Source organism: Castor canadensis, chromosome 5 (assembly GCF_047511655.1).
Source record: "Castor canadensis chromosome 5, mCasCan1.hap1v2, whole genome shotgun sequence".
NCBI lineage: Eukaryota > Metazoa > Chordata > Mammalia > Rodentia > Castoridae > Castor > Castor canadensis.
In genome coordinates this window covers 143,557,417-143,572,201 of record NC_133390.1, presented here as the reverse complement: position 1 = coordinate 143,572,201, position 14,785 = coordinate 143,557,417, and the positions used below count along the sequence as shown (strand labels likewise).

General features: G+C 35.2%; 1 protein-coding gene across 5 annotated transcripts in view; it reads right to left on the bottom strand.

Annotated features, from left to right (window-relative positions):
• Tasp1 (taspase 1) overlaps nucleotides 1-14,785 on the bottom strand; it is a 257,045-nt gene that overhangs the window by 162,045 nt on the left and 80,215 nt on the right. For all 5 annotated transcript variants that reach the window (XR_012448167.1, XM_074074333.1, XM_074074332.1 and 2 more), the window contains exon 8: nucleotides 6,751-6,857. Coding sequence is in view for 4 of the 5 variants with exons in the window: in XM_074074333.1 (XP_073930434.1) it covers nucleotides 6,751-6,857 (107 nt within the window). In the remaining variant the exon portion in view is untranslated. The remainder of the gene's footprint in view (nucleotides 1-6,750; nucleotides 6,858-14,785) is intronic.

Genomic DNA, 14,785 nt, shown 5'->3' with positions numbered 1-14,785 from the left:
TGTGCTAGAAAATGGGGAGGAATTCTTGTTGTAGTGAAGGTCCATCCCTTTTCCTAGGGAAAAAAAGACACCATCTAGAAATATGCTTGTAAAACAAGCATTTTTACCTGCATAACAGGAAAAGCACTTGGTCAAGTTTCTCTAGATGAGCATGCCCTCTTGTGGGCAATTCATGACTCACCTCTTGGAATGGTCAAGGTTGTGTGGGCTATTTCTAACTACATCCTGACAATCATTTCCCTGACTTAGTTATATAATACCTTACATTATTGAGGAAGCAATATTATTTAATAGTATTTCGAATAACCTAACCTTTATTTTTATTCCCATGTACAAGCTTATTGTCAAAAACTTAAGTGTGGCTTTTGGGATAGCGTGTTTTGAAGCATTCAAGCAACAGAATTAAATTTATGTTGGAAGACTATAAGACTGTATGACTAATGAAGAAAACAACATGTTTTTTTCTTTCAAAATTAATATTAGAATCATTTTTTTTAGACTTTTAAAGTAGTAATGCTAACTGAGTTAAAATAGCACTATTTCTAGGGACGCTGATTAAAAAAAAAACACAACTCATGCCAATCTCAAAACTGCAAATGTACAAAGTAGATCATTCATTTCAACAATTATTTTGGGGGGAGGTGGTACTAGAGTTTGAACTTGGGGCCTGGCACTTGCCAGGCAGGTACTCTACCATTGGAGCCATACCTGCAACTTTTTTTTTTTTTTTTCGCTTTTCATCTATTTTGGGAATAGGGTACTGCATTGTTGCCCAGGCTGGACCACAATCCACCTTTTCATGCTTCCCAGATAGTTGGAATAACAGGGCACGCACCACCACACCTAGCCATTGGTTGAGATGAGGTCTCACTAACTTTTTGCCAAGGCTGGCCTTGAACCTCAACCACCCATCCCCCCCCAATCTCTGTCTCTCAAGTAACTGGGATTACAGATGCAAGCCACCACACCTGGCCCATCAACAAACATTTCTTGGTGCTAAATAGAAAGGAGGGGAAAAAAATCTGTTCTGATCTTGCTGATATTTAGGCTAGCCTTTTAAAATAGAACTTGGATTAGAATTTTAGCATATAGACAAGTAGCAGATATTCCATTACTATGAAGGGAAAGAGACATGAGCAAAAACTTAGAAGTGAGAACCTTCAGCAAATTCATGAAAAAACTGAATATAGAAATGTATTTGGCAAGAGAAAAAAGACTGTTCTAAGATAGAAAAAAGACTGTTCTAAGATAGAAACAGTGAAAAGGTAGCTAGAGGTCAGGTTTCAAGAGGGTTTGTAAAGTCAAGCTAAAAAGTGTGGGGTTCTCTCAGGAGAACAACAAAACCAAATACAGATATTTTTTGAGGGAACTGTATCTTGGGATAGTAAGCAAAAAAGGGAATGCATCTTGGGGTATCAAGCAAAGAAGCAAGTTGTGAAGATATTGCAACAGTTTAGCCATGAAAAGTGAAAAGATATGGACTCAAAGAAATAAAAAAAATAGCAGTGCATGTATTCATGTTTCTTAAGTACTTATTACATGCCAAGGTGAAAAACCACAGTGAATAAGATATGTAGCCCCACCCTCCTACTAGCACATCAAATAACCATACTCATAATGATAAAGAGATGCACTGGAGCAGCACGGTAACTTAACAAGAGAGGAGAGAAGAGAGGTTAACAACCCCTGGATATGGAACCAAAGTTGAGAGGACCTTGACACAAGCAGAATCTGGCTAAACAATGAGACTCAGAGTGAGAGTGAAAAGGCAAAAAATTGGAAAGAAGGACAGATGCATGCTCCTCTGAGGTCCTGTTCACTCTGTTAAAGACCGTATACTTTATTGTTAAGAGCAGCTGGAAGTGACTACAGAGTTCTAGCAGGAGCATGACAAAATCAAATTACACTTTAAAACAACTCAGCAAATGCTAGGTGGAGAAATGACTGCAAAGAGCAACAGCAGTTGTGGGTAGATGGATTAGAACGCTATTTCAGTCATCCAGGAAAAAGGGATAGAGCTCAATTTTACACAGGCTAAGTTAGGTTATGGTGAGTCAAACAAGTCAAAGTATACGATAAGCAGTTCTAGATTTTTCTGTGTTTCTTAAACAATGATTACTAAGTAGGTGCTTTTCTAAGCCTACTGTGACATATTAAGAAGAAAAAAATAATGATCTCAGGTGCTATTCTGATGGCTTACCCATTCAGAGCACAGAGTCTCTTAAGAATCCATAGTTCTAAAACTCCCTAGATGAATACAATATCAGTCAGTTTTAGGATCCACTAGAATGAAGAATCCCTTAATAAGAGAATCAAGGAAGTCTGGACAAACTCCATGTTGCAATGAAAATGTAATAAAGACTTATTAAGCTGAAAAGCATCATGGTAAGCATCTGATTCAACATGCTGATTTTACTGCTGAGGAAAATAAAGTCAAGAGAGATTCCCTTGTTTACACAAAGGTTCTGGATTCATTAATAGATGTAGGTAGAACTCTTAGTCTCCTATGCCTCATCTCACCCCCTACCCTATACCCTATCCTATTCTTCTTAAGTAATTCTAGTCTTGACTGAATATTAAACAGTTGCTGGTATCTGATTATTTTTCAAAATCTTCTAGACTGACAAGTTATCTAATCAAGGTTTTAAAGACTTCATTTTCCTTAAACCTAATTAAGCACTGGTCCTTAGGAGTCTTCTAATCTAAAAACATCCTTGATCTGTGTATATGTTTATGTATACATATACACACACAATTGTCTTTCCATGTATTTTTTTTGTCTTAATAGCTACACATGTCAGTATCACCATGGCAATGATGGGTCAACTCAAGTCATTAGTGCATGATGACTGCATATAATATCATTTGAAGACATATTTAAAGGTTCTGATTTAGAATCTGATGTTATTAACGTTATGGCCTGAGACAATTCCCTGATAGGAAAGCTTCCATCTGTACTCCCAATGAAATTCCATTCACTGGAGGTGTTTCTATTAGAAAAGTTACAATACAGTGATTTCTAACTTACATACAAAATAAGCTGGAACTATTCCAATTATAACAAAAGAATGCTCTTTTATTCCCTCTATTAATTCTGTTAAATATTAAAAATTAATGGAACCCCTGTACTTAAAAGAAGGAAAGATTTACAAGGCTGACAATATCTGATGTCAACTTATAACAACTATTTTGAAGAAACTACAAGTTACTTTCATTATGAAATAAAAACAGCAGTTAAGATTTAACACTGACTTCTTGCCTCAATTTTATCTTACCTATAACTTTAAGATTCATATAAACTTAAAGTTTAGCTAATTAAGAATTTAAGAAAGACCTGGGAAAAAACCTATTAGCTATTGAATCTTGATAAGAACTTAGAAGCTTTTCCTGATCCAGGGAAGAAAAATACTGCAATTGTCCGGCCATTAAGGATTGAAAATTTGGGACTTAGACACTGATGAATTGACATAAAGTACTATAAACCACAGACATGTAAAGAATTATCATCAAGTTATAGTGAAAAGAAATACTGATCAACAGATTCCATAGCCTACATTAAATGCATGAGATGGAAATAGATTTAATTAAAAGTTATTAGCCTACCTAGTGTGTTCCATGTAAACACACTAGGCTTACCTAGTAATCAAGATAGTCTTTAGATGAGGAGTGAAAATTTTAATATATTACCTACAATTCAAAGAAATTAATTCAAACAGAAGATAATCACTTCACTGGAAGAATTTTCAGTTTTATAGAAATCTATATAATGCATATCTTTATGTATAAGGAAGTCAAAGAAGCTTTCTATGTCTGTTTACTCATAAACCCATATACTAACCATTCTCTTGAGAAATACAAGAAGATTCTAGACAAAGCAAAGTAAATTTCTAGAGAAGACTAATGACTCCTTACCCTGCATACATAATGCACATGCATGTATGCAAATACAAACTTGTATTTGTACACAAATACAAATGGAACAATCTAAGGAAAACAGGTTTTTTTTCTATGCATTTATTTTCTTTGATCTTAACCTACCTCTCACCCAAAAATTAGTGATTTAGTATGATACAGTTAAGCATTTACATAATAATTTCAAGATGGTGGATAAAAGGCAAAAATGTTACTCACAATATACTTCAAAAGAACAGAACATATTTATATGAAGCACACAAAGCAAGGCCCAACATTTCCTTTCTGAAACTTACGGCCAGTTTGATGTCTCTATGTGGTGGCAAAAGAACGCAAAATCAAAAGTTGGAGCATCTCTTTAGAGTGATTTTGAACACAAAACATGGTATAAGAGCAACAAAATCACTATAAAACTTTTCAAACTTGTTTATTAGAAATTGAAGAATAAAAGATTTTCATAATGGAAAAGGTCTGATTACCTTTCATTTCACCATCCTATGTAAGTATTGCTTTACCTAAAAACCAATGAAAATAATTGAAAACTTAAATTAACTTCATAAAAGTGGTGGGAGGAAGCAAAGAATAACTATGTACATTCAACTGCAAAATCTGTTATTAAAGAAAAAGGAGATGGAAACTATTTAAGCAACATGGTTGCAAAAATGAAGAGGAAAAAAAGCTTGAAACATCAAAAATGTTAAGATCAAACAATACCCCCAACCTCTTTTAATATCCAGTAATATCCAGGGCTAGCTGTTTGAAATAGATATTTATGAAATCTAGATTAATGGTGTACATTGAGTCTGTCTGTTTTCTAAATTTGAGGGTTTCCTATTTTACCACGCAACTCTCAGTCAAGTAGCAACTCAGTCATTTCCTATGGCATAAGCCAAGCACAGCAATTGGCCAATGAGTTAATCACTTCATTCCAAAAGAAAGATTTCTTCCTTCAAATATGATAAAGATTAGTATCAACACAATTACCTTTCTATCAGAACAAAACAAAACTAAACTTAAAACAAGTAATCTCTTCATCACACATACCACAAGAAAGAACTCACTGATAAGCAGTGTAACAACAACAGTCCATGGCAATTTTGTCAGGGGCGGTCAAACTTTGTAAAGGGGTTGGATGATCTGTGGCACTGCTGGAAGGTAGTAGAACTTTTAAGAGGTGGGGTCCAGTAGGATGAAGTTAAGTGACCACGGGCTTGCTCTTGAGGGGAATACTGGACCCTAGCACCTCTTCCTTCCCCATTCCCTCCTTCCCTCTCTGAAATTTCTGAATCCAAGAGCCAAAATAAACTTTGTATATCGAAATAAATCCTTGAAGGTTGATTATCTCATGTATCTTGTCACAGTGACAAAAAGCTAAACAATACTTTAAACATTTTCCTTTTTTTATAAATCGTTTTTTCAAGTTAGTTTTCAAAGAGACCACTCTTAATTTTCTGACAATTCTCTTAGCTTTAAAAGACACACCTCTCTTTTTAAACTCACTATTCATCAGTGTACATAGACTTCATGGATTATGCAGTTTTAATAATCAAAAAAACAGTAAGCAAAATAAGGATATTGGTGGCATGTAAGTCAGAAGCACGGCACACTAAAAGGTGGTTTATAAACTTTGGGTGTTTATGGTGTTATTTGCATGAGGTAATATGCAATGTGTTGAAAATGGAAATCCCTGGTTAGCTTGAGCCAATTAAATTGAAATGAGTTATGTTCTTGATTTCCACTTGCCACCTCTATCACGATACCTCCCCAGCCCTCTTCATCTTTAAGTGGCAATACCCAAGTACTCAAGCAAAATCTCTTAACTTCCCTCTCTTTCTAACCAATATCTAAGGCATCAATAATATCTGTCTTTCTAGAAACTCAAAACATATTCTGGACCTATTCCCTTCTCTCCAACTCCACCTTTACCTCTATTACCCACAGTCCAAGTCACCATCATCTCCCAAGGGTAGAAATAGGCATCCAGCTTCTATTGTTGCCTCTCCCTTTGATAGATTCTCCATGTAGCAACTCCAGAAAATAGTGACTGAGATAGCATTGCTTATCTACTACTCTTCCATAGCTACCCATCATGTTTAAAATAAAACTGAAACACCTTTCCATGATCTACCAAATTAAATGAATCATCCAAATAAGTAAAGACCAGCTAAAGACAGGTATTTCTATGTATAAACATACTAAACTGATGTCCACAAAAAAAGAACTATGTGAGAATTACATAGCCATTTTATTGATACTAGCAAAAAAAACTGCAAAGAAATTAAAATTTTCAACAAGAGATTGGATAAACAAATTATAGTATATTCACATTAGAAAATATTACATAAAATGAACCAGTGATACAATGTCTCAAAAACATTTTGTGAAAGAAGGAAAACAGAAAAAAATACCTTCTGTATGACTGTGCAACATAAAAACATCTATGGTGATAAAAATTAGAAGAGTAGCTGCTGCCTATAAAGGTTAGGAATTGACTGGAGGAAGCACAAAAGAACTGGAAATGTTCTGTATCTTTACAGCTTTTTGGGTTACATGGGCATAAATATTTATGAAAACTTACAAAACTGCTCACTGTACACATTTTTTTTTTCACTTTGGGTCAGGGTCTCACTATATAGCCCAAGCTGGCCTTAAACTTGCAATCCTCCTGCCTCAGTCTTCTGAGTGCTGAGATTATGGGTATACACTACCATTCCCAGCATATCACAATTTTTCCCTATGAGAGATGATACATTATGCATGTATACAAGCTTCTATATCTAAATACAGTTTAGTGCTATAATTATTATACATTAATTAATATTTCAAACAGCTCCTGACCTTTTCACTTGATTGTCTTCTTTTCTTTAGTTGAATGAAATCTGTTTCCACCCTTTCTGCCAGCTCTAGTTTCCTCTTGTTCCTTTTAAATGCAGCTAAGCTGAATCCTATAAAAGAAACATTAAAAAGTAACATTTGAGAATACTAGGGCAATTGGCAAATGAGCTAACATGAATAACCTTCTCAGTCAAAATCCTTAAGAATGTGGAACTAAGGGTTTAAAACATTTTTTCAATGTACCTTGACAAAGGAGGAAAGCCAAAGAAATGACCTAAGGGTAAAAATTTCATAAAAAGATCAAACCTAGAGAAACAAATAAATCATGAAGGTAGATAATGCCGAAGGGCATTTACTGATTCATGTCACCTCCAACTCTTGTTTTGAAAGTCTCTGTACATAGGGACAAGAGATGAAACTTGGGAGAAATTCAGCATTAGAAAACATGTTGGACATGATAAAAGCGAGAGCACACAAGGGAGGGGTAAGGATAGGTAAGACACCTAAAAAATTAGCTAGCATTTGTTGCCCTTAACGCAGAGAAACTAAAGCAGATACCTTAAAAACAACTGAGGCCAATAGGAAAAGGGGACCAGGAACTAGAGAAAAGGTTAGATCAAAAAGAATTAACCTAGAAGGTAACACACACGCACAGGAAATCAATGTGAGTCAACTCCCTGTATAGCTATCCTTATCTCAACCAGCAAAAACCCTTGTTCCTTCCTATTATTGCTTATACTCTCTCTACAACAAAATTAGAAATAAGGGCAAAATAGTTTCTGCTAGGTATTGAGGGGGTAGGGGAGAGGGCGGGGGCGGAGTGGGTGGTAAGGGAGGGGGTGGGGGCAGGGGGGAGAAATGACCCAAGCCTTGTATGCACATATGAATAATAATAAAAAAAAAAAAGAAAAAGAAACTAAACAGGAATAGAGGAGAAACTAAAAAGTAAAATGTGAATAAACAGTATTTTCTGTAAAAAAAAAAAAAAAGAAAGAAAAGAAAACATGCTGGAGATTATTGAGAAAAAGGAGCAAACCCCAAAAGTTGATATACTTAGTAAAAAGGAAAAACAAGCCACCATATAGTATAAAACCAGAAATCTGCAAGTGTCAGCCTGTTTCTAGATGTAAGAGAGAAAAAATTCACAACTACAGAAGGCAATGACACGTGTATACAGAAGATTTCATGTTATCTGTGTGACCTGAAAAAAAAAAGAGTGGTATCAGTGGAATAGTGCTTAAAAAGGCTGTCACATACAATTGCAAATACACACTCATCAAGACCTCAGAGAATCCCCATGTTTTAATTAACGTATTTTTAAAAAGAAAGCTTCACAAAATACATGAGAAATAAACCACTAAGAATAAAAGCCAGCCAAATCTCAGAAAGCATAATCTAATCTAGAAAGACCTCAGATACTATGATATAGTATAATCAGATACAAAATAATAATCAGATGCAAAATATAAACAGAAGGTATTTAAAGTATAAATAAGGAACAAAACATGATAACATGACCATGCAGATTTGAAAACAAAGCAAACAGGCTTCTAATTACAATTACAGAATATTATTATACATTATACCACATTTGTACATAAACTATGATATACTATATAACATAGTAGTATATATTTTAGTTATAGATTATATTCTATAAATTATATATGATAAACATCAAAAACTTCAAACTCTGAATACAGATTTTAACAACCAATGAGACCCACCTGATAAAGAAATTACAAACTAGAACACATCACTGAAGAGGTTACTTAGGTTTTCTGATGATAGCAGGCTAAGTTGTTCAGACCAATTCTTCCACTGAATACTGTTAAACTCAGTGGATATGATATAAAAATACCACATTTATATATTAAAACCTTACATAATGTACCCAGCTAAATACTGAAGGATAAGCCAAGGACTAAAGCTACTGTTGCATTGTGAATCTTTGCCAACACTAGCACACTTGTGTTTCATTAAATACCCAAGAGAAGTGTAAGTCAAGTGTACCATACATTAAAAGTGGAGAGTTTTTTAGGACATACTCTTCAAATAAGCTGGGGATTTGAAGGGTTATTAGTCTCACAGAAAGACTAATCTAGACTTCTATCTCAATAGCAACTGCATTCAGGCAAAACAGTACCAGATTACAGCACAGCATGAAAGGAGGAGAACAAAGAGGAAGAAAAGAAGAAAGGAAGAGGAGGAGGAACAAGGATTGGAAAGAAAAAGAACTATCTTTGAGAAATTTTTGGTTTCATTGGGGCCCTTGCATAGACTTTCAAATATATACATTGTAGACTTCTGAAAGGAAAAGACAGAGTGAAAGAGAAATACTTAACCACCACAGAGGCTGAGGAGGTACTCCTCAAATAGACTATACTCCCAGAATCACAGTTGCCAACGCTAAAAGCTACACCACTACTGGTACCTGCCAGCTTAAATACTCAATTAGTAGGGGACATCTGCTGATTCATGTCACCTCCAACTCTGGTTTTGAAGGTCTTTGTGCACAGGGAAAAGAGATGAAACTTGGGGGAAATGCAGTCTGAGGTCATGCATCTCTGGTGGCCCAAGATCATTACAAAGTCACACAAGTACCTCCACAAACACCTACAGTCTAAACCATTGAAGCACTTGCAGAGACTGCTGATACTGATCACTGCTGAACAAATCACAAGTAAGCTATATTTCTATGCATACTCAGAACCAAAGTCAAACCACCTACTGATACCCTACAACCTATTTAAATGAAAAAAGTCTCTTGTGGTCGAAGCCACACCATAAAATTGGAAGAGGTGAGTACTATACCAGATCTGTAAATGCCAATGTAGGGACAAAAGAAGCATGAAAAATCAAGGAAGTGCAACATTTCTGAAGGAACACAATAATTTTCTGAAAATGTGACCCAATGTAAAGGAAATCCATGAAATGCCTGAAAAGAAATACACAATAATTATCCTAACTAAGTATACTTAGTGAGGTGCAAGAGTATATACACAATCCAACAAGAGGAAAAAAATTCATGATCTGAATGAGAAATTCAACAAAGTAGAATTTGGAGAGGAGCTAGGGATTGAACCACAGAAATAATTTTTTAAAAAAACAGAACTCTTGAAACTGAAGAATTTAAAAAATATAAGTAAAAGTTTAACAAACATGGCTGGGGTACATACATAGCTCAGTGATGGAGCATTTGTCAAGCATGCAAGAGGGTCTGGGTTCAACTCCCAGCATCAAAAAAAAAAAAAAAACTTTAATAACAAACTACACCAAAAACAACAAATAATTTTCTGAACTGAAGATAGGACTTTTGCAACAACTCAGACAAAAAGAGAAGAAAAATTGTTAAAAGGAATAGTACACAAACAAAAAGATAGTGAAAAGCTATTTAGTGAGCTAATAAATTAAAACATCTCATGTCTTGAAAAAAATATGGATATCTTCATCGAGGAAGTTCAAAACAGCTCAGAAAGACTCAATCAAAAAGACATTCCCCAAAGCATATAGTCAAATTATTAAAAGTCAACATTAAAGAATCATAAAATCACAAAGGAAAGCATATATAAGGATTTCTCCATTAGCTTAACAGCAGCTTTTATAGGACAGAAGAGAATGAATGAATTATTCAATTGTGAAAGAAAAAAACTACTAAAAATACTATGCCAGAAAACCTATCCTGCAATGAAAGATAAAAAGAATATATAAAATGATCAGGAAACCATTAATAAAATGACAGGAATAAGTTCTCACCTATCAATAATAACCTTTAATGCAAACAGACTAAATTCTCAATCAAAATATATAAACTGGCCAAATTAATAAAAACATAAAACCCAATGGTATGCTGCTTACAGGAAACTCAGGTAACCAGTGAAGATACACACAGAATGAAAGTGAAAGAAAATAAAAAGATATTCAATGAAAATGAAAAATAAAAGTAAGTGAGAGGAGCTATCCTTTTATCAGATAAAAGAGAATTTATGCCAAAACCTGTAAGGGAGAATGAGAAGGAAGAGGATATTTATTATACAATAAAAAACAGATTAATTCACCAAAATGGTATAATAATTATAAATACATACAGGAGCACCCAAATATATAAAACAAATATTAGCTAAAGGGAGAAATAGATACCAATACAATAATAGTTAGGGACTTCAACACCTAACCAGACCTTCAAAAATGAACCTATCATCCAGACTGGGGAAAAAAAAAAATGAAGTCTAATCTACATTATAGACCATATGGGTATAAACAACATCTACAGAATATTTAATCTAACAGTTGAAACATGTATATACTTCACATAAGCACATGGAACATTTTCCAATCTAGACCACATGGGGTAGGCCACAAAGTAGTCTCAACAATTTTTTTAAAACTGAAATCATGTCATGTATCCTCTGTGACTGTATCAGAATAAAATTAGGAATCAATAAAAGAAATAATGGAAAAGAGACAAATTCATAGAAATTGAATAACATGTTCATGAACAATCAAATGGGTCACTAAAGAAATAAAAAGAAATCTCTTGAATCAAATAAAAATGAAAATGGTACATATCACAACCTGTGGCACATAGCAAAAGCAGTACTAAAAGGAAATTTATTGTAGTGAATTACTACTTCAAGATTTCCAACAACCAACCTAACAATCCTTTCCAAGGACCAAGAAAAACAAGAACAAACCAAACCCAAAATTAGTAGTGGTTATAAGAGCAGAAGTGAGCACAAACTAAAATTACAAATGATCAATGAAGTGAAAAGCTGGTATTCTGAAAAAATAAAATCATCCAGCCTTTAGCTAGACAAATAAAAATGAGAAAAACTCAAAATAAATAAGATTAAGAGACGAAAAAGGAGACATCATAACTGGTATCACAGAAACATAAAGGACCATAAAAAAACTACTATAAATGATTATATGTTAAAAAAATTGGAAAATCAAGAAGAAATGGATAAATTCGTAGACACAATGTAACAAGTTTAAATCAAGAAGATATTGAAAATCTAAACAGACCTAACAGACCTATTACAAGTAATGACATTGAGGTGGTAGTTAAAAGTTTCCCATAAGGGATTTTCCAAGATGACAGATTGCTGATAAACTCCAGAACATTGAGCTCCCATAAGCCTAAAAGATAACCTTAAGTTCATGGCAGCAAGGGTAAGTGGTCTCGATAGTTTGCTAAATAACAGGTTGCCCATACATAGACAGACTATGTCTACAATGACCAACTTCTAAATAAGCCTTTGCAAGTCCAGACCCACCCCAGGCACAAAGGCATCTCCAGTTACAGCTTTCCTTTTTTTTGCTTTTTGTTTTTTGTTTTTTTCTTTTAACAGGACCAGAGTAGCCTCCAGACCACAAAAGACCATCTGAAGTGCTAAAAATTGAAAAACAGGGCTATTGCCCTATAAAAGTCTGAGGAGACTGGAACTACAGAGAAAGGGAATAATCACTACCCACTGACCTAAGTCACTTTCAATACTGGAGAGAGATGTCTACAATCCACTCAGGTAAGCTTACTGCTTTCAGTACTGGGAGATACTGCATAGTCCAGCTCAGCAAGAGGGAATCTGACTGCACTCCCCCAAGACAAAACTTTTTGGCCTAATAAAATGACTGAAATCTCCCACCCTGCCTGGTACGAAGAGGTACCAGGACTCATGGGTCAGCCTGTGCACTTCTCAATATAAAGAAAGACAGCGTAGGTGCAGGCTAGCCAAGCCTAAATCTAGCCTGCAAGAATTAATAACACATTTGACCACCTCAGGAAACCTAGTACTGAGCTGAAACTGACTACATTCCCACAAAACAGCTTTTGGCCAAACAGCCTGAGTTACAGCTCCCAGACTTGCCTGGCAGGGGAGGTGGGCCACTGCTCTCTGCTCAGTCCCCCCAGACCACCTTGGAGAACCCACCTAGTCAAGCAAGCTGAACCTAACTGCATCCCTCAGAGAAGCATGTGGGTAAACAACCTGAGTGGTGCAACCCAAACCAGCTGACGATAGGGGGAGAGGGGTACCACCAATTGCCACTTGGTCCAGCATATCTATCCTAGAGAGGGACAGGGACCCAGAGAAAGCTTCCATCTAATGGGACACAGATCTGCACAGTAGGGGGAGGGACAGCACCTGGAGGGAACATGTGAGAACTGCAGACTAAAACATGAGGATCAGATATTGGAAGGGATTATTCAGCATACTCATTGAACACAGAGGAAACGAGCTCTTCTCCATAACAGGAAGAAATTCAGAATTGAAAAAGAATTATCCTGTTTTTTCCTTTTTCATTTTGTTGAAGTTTCAAATTATCTATTCTTTGATTCAAACTTTTTTCTTAGTTTCTTTTTCCTTTCTTCCTTTTCCTAATCTTCTTTTTCTTTTCCTCCCTCATTTTCCAACTCTATCTCTGACTTATAAATCATTCAATGAATTATTTATTCTACTGCCTTCTTATATTACTCCCAACCTTTCTATCCTTTTGCAATCCCTGACAATGGCACCCTCCTCCACAATAACTAAATTACACTTCTACACACATTACAATCTTGTTACCCTCTAGAGCCCCCATACCTCACAACTCTTATCCCCCTCTCCCATCCTCCTTCTTCCTTTCCTCCTTTTCCACTCCCATTATTTTTACTATTTAAGATTTAATCTCTATGCAAACAACTTTTAATTACGCAACACCCTTCTGTTTATAGACAACACAGTCAAGGGTTTTATATTTCACATAAATAACTGGCATGGCACTGAATCCACAAATTTGTTACTGCTAAGTTGTACCCCCGGATCAGCAAACAGAGACGATAGAACAATCTAGTCAACAACCAATCTGGCCAGCACACAGAAAATTAAGTCAAGGGGAAGATTTCAGGTCACTACAACTCCCAACCAACTAATTATCAAGATATTAGTGAACCTCAAAACAGAAGAATGGGAAATAGAAGAAAGCAGAGGAATGTAAATGTCAACAACCACACAAGAGAGGAACTGATGGATAGTAAAGGGAATGAAACTTCAGTTTTCAAGTTCAAAAGAATGGTGATAATAAAGTTTAAGGACTTTAAAACAGACATACAAAAACAAGTCAATGAATTCCAAGAGAATGTAGATGAAAGCTGGGAATGCAATGCTCATGCCTGCAATCCTAGCTACTCATGAGGCAGAGATCAGGAAGATAATGGTTCAAAGCCAGCCCCAGGCAAGTAGTTTGCAAGACCCTATCTCAAAAATACCCAACATAAAAATAGGCTAGCAGACTATCTCAGGTGTTCATGTGCCTGCCTAGCAAGTACAAGACCAAGTTCAAAACCCAGTACCACCAAAATAAAATAAAATTTTAAATTTTTTTAAAAGCTCAAGGCACAAAAACAACTAAATTAACTCAAAAAGGATACAAACATCAGAAATCAAGGAAGATACAAAAAAACAGATAAACAACATAAAGATAACACAAGAAGTGAAGGAAGGAGGAGCTTAAGATACACAAAGTCCAAAAAAAAAACCTGGAAATAAAAACATCCAAAGTCAAATAAAAATACAGTTGAAAGCCACTCCAGCAGACTAGAATAAGTGGAAGACAGAATTTCAGGACTTGAAGATAAAATACATATAATGGGAAAAAATACATGAATATGTAAAGAAAAGAAAAATACATGAATATGTAAAGAAAAGAGAAGAAATATGTATAGAATATGCAAGAACTCTGTGATTCCATCAAAAGACCAAACCTACAAATCATGGGCATTAAAGGAGAAGAAGTGCAAGCCAAAAGCACAGGAACATATTCAACAAAATAATAGCAGATAACTTCCAAAGCACTGAGAAAAAGATGCCCATCCATACAGGAGGGCTCTGGGACAACTAATGGACATGATCAAAGTAGAATCTCTCTATGGAATGTCATAATTAAAACAATAAACACAGAGAACAAGGAAAGAATACTGAAGGCTATAAGGGAGAAAGGTTAAATAACCTATAAAAGTAAACCCATCAAAATAACAGATTTCTTAACAGAAATCTTA